At 39.4% G+C, this 10,749-nt stretch overlaps 1 protein-coding gene across 1 annotated transcript in view; it reads left to right on the top strand.

The window, feature by feature from the left end:
• Window positions 1–578: 578 nt before the first annotated feature.
• Window positions 579–10,749, top strand: part of LOC106880223 (zinc finger HIT domain-containing protein 1) — a 21,783-nt gene continuing 11,612 nt past the window's right edge. The window contains exons 1-2 of the mRNA XM_014930085.2: window positions 579–950; window positions 5,959–6,135. Of these exons, the coding sequence (XP_014785571.1) occupies window positions 908–950; window positions 5,959–6,135 (220 nt within the window). The 5' untranslated portion in view covers window positions 579–907. The remainder of the gene's footprint in view (window positions 951–5,958; window positions 6,136–10,749) is intronic.

The following is a 10,749-nucleotide window of genomic DNA, read 5'->3' on the forward strand; positions in this document are numbered from 1 at the left end:
ATATGTAAAAAAAATAATAAAATTTTTACGGAAAGCGACGATCTTGTTCAGAAACATAAACAAATGTACGTGGTGTATTTTGACATTTATAGTACTTATGTCGAATGTTTGCCAAAGCGAGGGACCTCTGGAAGTTGTCCATAGGTCCTGGGCCGAAGGTCCTTCGATGCAGGTTGGCAAGCTGACTTTCATCGAAACCTAGAGTCTCCCCCAGGCCGTCATCACACTTGCCGTCTATCAGCCCTCTATAGTACGCCGAGGTGGTATCCCGTCCGCCGGCATTACTCGTTCGGGAGAGAAGCATGGGCGCCTGTCGACACTGCTTGCCAAGCTCCCAGCCTTGGTCTACGCCTGATCCAACTTTCCAGTTTACCAAAAGAGGTGAACCTGGGAAATATCTCGTCAACGAACGGAGACCACACACGCTCACCATACAGGTAGAGCCAGAGATGCCTCAACCTCAGCGCAGGCCTGCACATCTTTAATCACAATTGTAAAATTAGCTAAACATATGACAGGGGAAACAACTCTTAACTAATTGTAAATATGTAAATACATTTTCACAGCCATGAAATTTCTTTTGACTATTATTTTTCTTATATTTATTCATAGATTATTCAAATTTTATAATCAATTCTTGAAAAGAACCAAGCACAGTTACCTAAGAAAAGAGGGTAATTTTCTTTTTAACAAAGATGTTTCCACCAAACTAAGTAACTTTTTTGACACTGGGATTATATTGCCTGGAAATTATTTCTAAGGAGTATTCATTCTCAGCTTCACCGCCGCCATTACTATTTTTGTATTTTTGTAAACTTCGAAGAAATACTCAAATTTTAATTAAAAATATTAAAAATTATACAACTTTATTTGGATTTTTTGAATTTGCTAAAGAGAAACAAGCGAAATGGCTTTTCCCAAAAAATCATCAGGAGAAAAAAAGGAATCCGGTTAGTAATTATATTTAATTATAATTATTTTATATTCTTTGTTTACTTTTGTAAATTATGTTCTATTCACGAAATTATTGCAAATACTTACATTATGGTTCAAACCGACATATCGATAGTTCATTTAATCGTTCTAGTACTTTACTGGTTCGTTATTTCATCGAGAATTTTAAAAATAGAATAGACTTAGGCATGGTTCGAACTCAGAACGTGACTCAGTCTAAGACATTTAGTGCGTCCGCTCTACTTATTTTGGCATGTTCTTTTATAAGTGTGTGTTTGCAATGAAACCATTACAGAAAAACAACTAAAAACTAGTCTCGCTTTACAAAATCATTTATAGGTATATTATTAAAAATATTCTCGAGTATAGTGGCTCTATATGGAATCCGCAAAGGAAAGTAGCAGCAATCCCGAATCAATTCAAAGAAAACCTTAGATGCGTGCATATTTTGACAGAGAAGAGGCTGGTGGGCTCGCAGAGACAAAAAATTGAGTGCTCTAATAATTGACCACGAACAAATATATAGGGAAAACTTGGCACATGAAACCAGAACTATTGTTTTAAGGGATACGGTAAATTAGGAGATCATTTTTTAAAAGTCACATGCTAATGGTAATACACAACTTTCAAAACCAACCACTTACTAAAGGCAACATATAACTAAAACAGACTTTTATTGTATTCCCCTGTGGCTTCCAGACTTATTCTGAAACCCACATCTATATTCTCATTAAATTATTTTTAAAAAACAGACACCTTATCTTGCGGAACCCCAAAGTTTTTTTTCCACGGACCCCTAAGGATTTCTTAGAACCCACTTTGGGAAATATTGCTATGGAACAGGAAACTTTGCCCTGATTGAGTACAACTCACTCTTGCCCGCAGCCGACAACTGAGGAGTTCAAACTGCATAATGGATAGAAGACACGTACAAATGACTAAGATAGTTCTTTCACGTTTCCTAGATGAAAACTAATTTATAATCAAAAACTTTGAAAGTCTTCTCTGACACCTTATCATTCAGTTCTAGCTCCACCCACATCCTCTCTTTTTAAACGTGAGAAGTCATGTTACACCTCTTCAACAAAAAAAACCACTTCTGCTCTGGCCCTTTTTCTCTCATACTATACTGCTCTCTGCTCCTTATTCTCCTAGAATAAAGTTCCATCTCACTTGAAGTTCATAGTTTTGCAAACTGCATGGCAACCTAAATAATGGTACATTCCACAGTATTCTGTATGTTGTGGAGGGGAAAATCAGAAGTGCTTTTCTCATAATAATTTTTTAACATTTTGACATTTGAGTGTGTTTGGGCTTCTAGTTTTTACAAAGTCACCTGTGCCACTGTGTGACTTTTTCATATGATGATCTCCTGATGCTGTAGAATACAAAATTTGTGCCATTGCGGAGGGGAACAGAAAATTTCCTTTTTCTAAAGCTTTGATTTTATTTTTAAATTCTCTGAATCTTGAAACAATATACAGAAACTTATTGAATGCTGAATTACAATATTTTATGTTTGTCAAAAAGATAACAGAAAGAAATTCCATTCTTTCAGGTTTTCTGAGTGGGACGGTAACTTTTAAGACAGTATACGGTTGCAGAGGTGAAAATGTGTCCACTTCAGTAACTTATAAATCAAACATTTATACTGCAATTGTATCAACAATATACTTTAATTTCCATATTTATTTCAATTGTACTAAGTTTTCATAAATTTCCACAAAGTTTGAAGCAAATCTACATTTAGCTTTAAAATGGGAATCTAGAAAATAAATATATAGAAATGAGCATTAATTAAAATGAAAATATTATAAATATTTATTTAAGAACACTCAATCTAAACTTTTTGTGCACATGAAGGAGTTATTATATTGACCAAATGCATGTATTACATACTCTAGCTCCTTTTCAGTTTTGTCAAACTTGCTCTAAAAAAGGCATAGTTATTAAATATAAAAATTATGAATAATTATATCATGCCGGTGGCACGTAAAAAGCACCATCTGATCATGGTCGATGCCAGCTCCTCTGGCCCCTGTGTCGGTGGCACATAAAAAGCACCCACTACACTCTTGGAGTGGTTGGCGTTAGGAAGGGCATCCAGCTGTAGAAACGCTGCCAGATCAGATTGGGACCTGGTGCAGTCTCCTGGCTTCCCAGACCCCAGTCGAACTGTCCAACCCATGCCAGCATGGAAAAAAGACGTTAAACGATGATGATGATGATGATGAATAAATATATAATTGTATACAAAGTCTTGACTGTTTACAAAAATCACTCATCATCAAATTTCAAATCAAAAGGGTAAGTTTTGTCTTTTAAGCCAGAATATTTTTAAAATCATTAAAAACACACTCAGGACAAAGGTCTCTTTGAAAACAAATACTTTTACAGTGGTTTTTTATGAGAAGAGCAGATGCTTTCTTGATGTTTTCCAGCTCAACAACTGTAAAAGACCCAGTGCCAACCAGCTGAATAGGACCATAGATTACATTATATTTATGACAAGTGTTAATATCATCCCTTCTGAGCCAGTTAAAGGTGTTGATACCAGCATCAACAGATCTATGAAGAAACTTGAACTTAATCATACAACCAGAGACATGTTCTAAGGCCCTGCCAATGTAGAATTGGTGAAGACAGTCAACAGCATAGTACTGCTCTACATGCACTGTGATACCATTGGGAGAACCTGGCACTACAGGAACTGCTGGTGCAGTTGGGGTTGATCTAGTTTCCTCAAGTGTTGGTGACAGTGAATTCTGTGCATGGTTCTTGGACTTTGAATTGGAAATTCTTGGCATTGATGATTTAGCCAGCATCAGCTTTTGCATGAGTATTTGGGATTGCCCTGCAATCAGTCCATCTTTGCTCCAACTTCTCTGAGTGGCTATTGATAGATGATTGTGGAATGAAAAGCATATGAATTTTTTGGCACACTTTCTTGGTCACACAATAGAACTCTTTTGCATTTGTCACAACCTCTTTATCTTGCTAAATCAATCGCCAAACTGCACATCTGACTTCACCAACACCATCCACAGGTCCCTTTCCATGTAATCTCAAAAAATGATCATGAAGCTTCTGCACCAAAGTCATGCTCATGATAAAGCAAGTTCGCCAGGATGTACTTGTTTTTGAACCGAGAGCCAGCAGTTGGTGTGTTTATGTCCCTATAACTTAGCAGTTTGGCAAAAGTGACCAATAGAATAAATACCAGGCTGGGGTCAATTCAATTAAAAATTCTTCAAGGCAATGCCCAAGCATGGCTACAGTCTAATGACTGAAACAAGTAAAAAGAGATGAGTAATTTTGAAGATAATTACAGGATAATAATAACAACTGAGAGCTATTGATAATGGCTGTGTCGAAAGCCCAGACACTGCTTTTCATGCTTCATTTCATCAGAAACAACTACATATGATGCATGCTCAAGTTCACCTTCTTTGCCCTTGAAGTAAGCCATGGCAGTGAAGAGAGTGACCATGTCACTGGATCAATGAGCTGTCATCACTTCTTTCTGGTGTTTCAGTTGAAAATTTTCTGAAAAATCTTCTTGAATGATCACAACACCAGTTTTCAGGTTTTCTTTCAGGAACTTGAGCTCTGCAAACTGCCGCTTAATGTCATAAATGTATCTGCTGAACAGCTGTAGTAGCACCACAAGATCTTCTTTTGCCTCAGCAATCGTGCATTCTTGCAACTGCTTTCTCACTCGCTTATCTTTGCCAGTCACCCACTGATAATAAGACACCATGGAACCTTCATTAGCATCAGCAAACACTTCATCTACTGGCTCAGTAACTCCACATTTTTGACATTCTCTGTCTACACAACACATCTGCTCAAGACTGAAGACTGTTTGCATTAGGACTTCACACTTTTTCTGCAACAGACTTCCCCTCCGCAACAAAAATATACTTAATGTACCTTGGACAGAGCAAAAGACCATCTAGCCATTTTGAAAACATCATTGAGTAGCTCTGGCCTAAAAACAGAGGTTCTGAAATGCAAGTTCTGAATTGGCCATTTGTGCAAGAACTAACAAAACTTAAAGGCCTTAAAATGTTGTGGAGGGGAAAAATCATTTATTGGACAAGTAACGCTGCTGTTTCTCTGAAGCAGATTTAAGTTTTCAATATTACTGAATATTTGTTCCCTTGTGGAGTTCATGTTCCAGTACTTTTAACCAGTTAAGGTTTTTTCTATTTCTCTCAACCAGAAAAAAAAAAAACATTTTCCCCTCAGCAATGGCCAAAATTAGAAATTATGAAAATTATGATACTTTGTGCATAAGCAACAGAAGACCGAGAATCATTTTCTCCATTTTCACAAACTATGACTATTATTCAAAAAAATTAATAAGAAATTTTTTTCCAAATAAACAAACTTTATTTTTGATTTTTGCATAAATAAAATTCTGTGGAATGGCCCTAATGCTGGCAGCATGAAAAAAAAGCACCCAGTATATGCTGTATAGTGTTTAGTGTTAGGAAGGGTATCCAACCATCGAAACCATGCCAATGTAGACATTGGAGCACAGTCCTTGGACCCATTGGATCCTCTTAAACTATCCGGTCCGTGCCAGCATGGAACATGGATGTAAAAATGATGACAATGATGAGTTGACTGACCTATTGTCAAATATGTTCCAGCCAGGACTATCTCACCTTTAATTTCAAACTGTTTATGTAGGACTCCTCATCATTATCGCTTAACGTCCACCTTCCATGCTGTCATGGGTGGCATGGTTTGACAAGGATCTGGCCAGGCAGAAGCCTGCACCAGACTTCTGCAACTGTTTTGGCAGGATTTTTACAGTTAGATGCCCTTCTTAACACCAACCACTCAGCAGAGTGGACTACAATATCTAATGTGTCAAGGGATGGTTTAAGATGTTAGTCAAGGTTTTTACTCTGTGTGACCAGAAGATGGTAAAGCTTTCAATGATCACAAAATAATTGTTTGATTTCTGTTGTGTTATCTTCACCCAAACTATAGGTCGAATCCGTGAAGCTGACAAGAAACGGATTCTTGATGACGCTGCTCGTAAACGACGAGCAAGGAAAGCCTTGGAGGCCCTTGAATCTGACAACTTCCAAGCTGATCCACATGCTGATTTGAAAATGAGTAAGAAGGCACCCAAATTTGAAGAATACATGGATATTATGAATTCTGGTTGGTATTCTTTTTATTATTATTATTATTATTATTATTATTATTATTTTTATTATTATTATTATTGCCTTTGCACAGCTTCTAATGCTGGAGATGTACTACAGTGTCAGCTGTTCACTACCAGTGAACTAAGGTAACACCTTTTATTTTTTGAGCATCTTCCCGAGTATTCGAGCGGTTCCAAGCAGTGCTGTTTTCTGCAAGTGCTCCACTTTTATGATTTTATTTACATCGCTATGTGGTAAGAAGCTTGCTTCTCAACCACATGGTTCTGGTTACAGCCCCTATTTGTTCCCCGTGCTTCTCAAGATTTTTACTCACAGTTCCCAGGGCTCCGACAATTATTGGTACTACTGCTACCTTTTTCATCGACCACAACTGCTTAACTTCCCAAGCTAACCTGTCATATCTCTCAACTTTTCTTTCTTCCTTATCACATACCTTGTTGTCAGCTCGGAATGCTATGTCTATGATCCAGCATAGTTTATTTTCTTTCTCAATTAAGACTATGTCCGGCTTCCTATTCTCTATCTCATGGTCGCACTGAATCATAAAATCCCATAGGATCTTTGCATTTCCATTTTCGATGATGTCTTCAGGTTTGTGGTTGTACTAATTTTTTGCTGTCAATTCCATACGTGTTGCAAAGTGTCCAATGGACAAGCCTGGCTATATTGTCATGACGCCTTGTTGTTGTTCTTGTTGCTGCTGTTGCTGCTGTTGTTGTTGTTGCTGCTGCTGCTGCTGCTGTTGTTGTTAATAATGATAATAATAATATTTGACTTTCACAGTGTGGAAACCTTGTTTTTCTTCTCTTTGCAAGACATAATTTATTCAAGCATTACTTTGTAAAAGAAACTATAATTACCTAAGGAAGACCTGCTCTCAGTACCTGGGGTAGGCAATAAAAAAAAAAATGGTTTGTATTACAAACTTTTATGATTTTATTTACATGGCTATGTGGTAAGAAGCTTGCTTCTCAACCACATGGTTCTGGGTTCACTCCCATTGTGTGACATTTGGGCAAGTGTTTTCCACTATTGCCTTGGGCTAACCAAAGTCTTATGTGTAGATTTGGTAGATGGAAACTGAAAGAAGCCCGTTTTATGTATGTGTGTCTGTGTTTGTCTCCCCCATCACTCCTTGACAACTAGTGTTGGTGTGTTTATGTCCTCGTAACTTAGTGGTATGGCAAAAGTGACCAATAGAATAAATACCAGGCTGTGGTTGATTCATTCAATTAAAAATTCTTCAAGGCAGTACCAAAGCATGGCTTCAGTCTAATGAATGAAACAAGTAAAAGAAGATAAGTAATTTTGAAGATGCTGACAGGAGTAACAACAACAGCAAAAGAGATGATTACATAAATTCAAATACTGTGATCCATTCATACAGTAGAATATGTATATATATGTGTGTGTGTGTGTATATATAACGTCCGCTTTCCATGCTGGCATGGGTTGGACAGTTTAACTGGGGACTGGTGAGCCAGATGGCTGCACCAGGCTCCAATCTGATCTGGCAGAGATTCTACAGCTGGATGCTCTTCCTAATGCCAACCACTCCGAGAGTGTAGTGGGTGCTTTTATGCACCACCAGCACGAGGGCCAGTCAGGCACTACTGGCAACAGCCACGTTCAAATGGTGTTTTTACGTGTCACCTGCACAGGAGCCAGTCCAGCGGCACTGGCAACGCCCTCGCTCGAGTGTTGTTTTCCACGTACCACCAGCACAAGTGCCAATAAGGTTACACTGGTAACGATCACACTCGAATGGTGCTTTTTATATGCCACCAGCACAGAGGCCAGTCAGTGGCCCTGGTAACGATCACACTAGGATGGTGCTCTTAGCGCTCCACTAGCACGGATGCCAGTCATGCGGCACTGTCATCGAATTTGATTTCGATTTCACTTGCCTCAACAGGTCTTCACAAGCAGAGTTTAGTGTCCAATGAAAGAAAGATACGCCTAAGGGAGCTGGTTACACCACTGGCATAGGCCACATGTTATGGTCTCACTTGGCTTGCCGGGTCTTCTCAAGCACAGCATATTTCCAAATGTCTTGGTCACTAGTCATTACCTCAGTGAGGCCTAATGTTTGAAGGTCATGTTTCACCACCTCATCCCAGGTCTTCCCGGGTCTACCTCTTCCACAGGTTCCCTCAAATGCTAGGGTGTGGCACTTTTTCACACAGCTATCCTCATCCATTCTCACCACATGTCTATACCAGCGCAATCGTCTCTCTTGCACACCACATCTGATGCTTCTTAGGTCCAACTTTTCTCTCAAGGCACTTATACTCTGTTGAGTATGCACACTGACATTACACATCCAGCGGAGCATACTGGCTTTGTTCCTTGCAAGCTTACACATGTCCTCAGCAGTCACGGCCCATGTTTCACTGCCATGTAGCATGGCGGTTCGTACACATGTGTCATACAGTCTGCCTTTTACTCTGAGTGAGAGGCTCTTTGCCACCAGCAGTGGTAGGAGTTCTCTGAACTTTGCCCAGGCTATTCTTATTCTAGCAGCTACACTTTCAGAGCACCCACCCGGCTACTAACTTGGTCACCTAGGTAACGGAAGTTATTAACTACTTGTAGTTTTTCTCCCTGGAATGAGATAGAGGTTGTTCTCTGCACATTTTCAGTGTTTATAGCCCCTGAGCATTTACCACATACAAAAACTATCTTCCCGGTTAGCCTTCCTTTGATATAGCTGCACCTCTTATGTGTCCATAGCTTACACTGGGTACATCTTATAGAGTTTCTACCTACGCCTTTTCTCCAGATCGAGCAGGGCCATCTACCTGAAGGGGTTTGTGGTTTGACTGCCTTTCTACTTATTAGGACTCTAAGGCCCTTCGATTCTAACCCTTGCTTCCACACCTGAAACTTCTCTAGTTCTGATACTGACTTGGCAATTAGAGCAAGATCATCCACATAGAGGAGCTCCCAGGGGCATCCTGTCTTGAATTCCTGTGTTATTGCCTGGAGGACTATGATAAATAGGAGGGGGCTGAGGACTGAACCTTGGTAGACCCCTACCTCTACCCAGAATTCTTCACTGTACTCGTTGCCTCACCTTACTGACAGCGTCCCTGTACATGGCTCGCACATCTCTCACTAACCATTCTTCTATCCATAGTTTCCTCATTGACCACTAGATGAGGGATCGGGGGACCCTGTCAAAGGCTTTCTCCATGTCAACGAAAGCCAGGTACAGAGGTTTATCCTTGGCTAGGTATTTCTCCTGCAGCTGTCTTACCAGAAATATAGCATCAGTGGTGCTTTTCGCAGGCACGAACCCAAACTGCATCACGTCTAAACTGACCCGCTCCCTGAGTAGTTGGGCTTTGACCCTCTCCGTGACTTTCATTACCTGATCTAACAACTTGATACCCCTGTAATTATTTGTATCTAAAGCATCACCTTTGTAACAGTTGACTATGGTGCTGCTACACCAGTCATTGGGTATGACTCCTTCGTGTATCACCTGGTTAACTATACGGGTGACTAGGCTATACTGACACTGCCAGATATTTTGAGCATCCCTGCAGTGATTCCTGAAGGGCCAGGGGCTTTCCCTGTCTTCATACTCTTAATAGCTTTATCTACCATGGTACTGTCAACTCAAATCGCTGGTCCCTCTGTTGGGACGACATTCGGCAGACTCTCTTTCTCCCATTCATTCTCTTTATTGAGCAACCTTTCATAGTGGCATCTCCAAACCTCTTTCTTTGCAGCCTTGTTTAGTGCAAGTGAACCATCATCCATGCAGACACATTTCTCTCTTACAACATCACGATTCTCTCTCACACACTGTCTTGCAACATGAAATACCTGAAGTCTTTGATCTACATGGCGCAGAATATTGACAAATTTTTTGTTATCTGCTTCCCCTCTGGCTAAATAAACCGGTCTCCTAGCTTCCCTTCTGGCAGTCTGATACAATTCCCTGCTACCTCCATTCTTCCAATTATTTTTATATACAGTAAATTAATTTTGGTTAGTTTATATTAAAATTAAAGTTAATTATATTGTATTTATAATTTCAGTTTAACTTAAAACTTCGTTTAAATTGTATTTTAAACAAAAGATTTGTTAAGATAAGCTTTGCATTTAATATTTCTGTTAGTTTATATTCTAATAAACATAAAGTTAATAATGTCACGCTTATAATTATATATAAGAGCTGGCTACACCAGCAGAGGTAGGAGTTCTCTGAACTTTGCCCAGGCTATTCTTATTCTAGCAACTACACTTTCAGAGCACCCTCCCCCACTACTAACCTGGTCACTTAGATAGCGGAAGCTATCTCCCTGGAATGTGGCAGAAGTTGTTTTCTGCATATTTACAGTGTTTATAGCTCCTGAACATCTACTACATACAAAAACTAACTTCCTAGTTAACCTTCCTTTGATATTGTTGCACCTCTTATGTGTCCATAGCTTGCACTGGGTGCATCTTATAGAGTTTCTACCTACACCTTTTCTACAGATCGAGCAGGGCCATCGACCTGAAGGTGTTTGTGATTTTTCGACCTTCCTACTTATTAGGACTTTGGTTTTAGCTAGGTTGATTCTAAGGCCCTTTGATTCTAGTCCTTGCTTCC

The sequence above is a fragment of the Octopus bimaculoides genome, chromosome 24 (genome assembly GCF_001194135.2).
Source record: "Octopus bimaculoides isolate UCB-OBI-ISO-001 chromosome 24, ASM119413v2, whole genome shotgun sequence".
In the NCBI taxonomy this organism is placed as follows: Eukaryota; Metazoa; Mollusca; class Cephalopoda; order Octopoda; family Octopodidae; genus Octopus; species Octopus bimaculoides.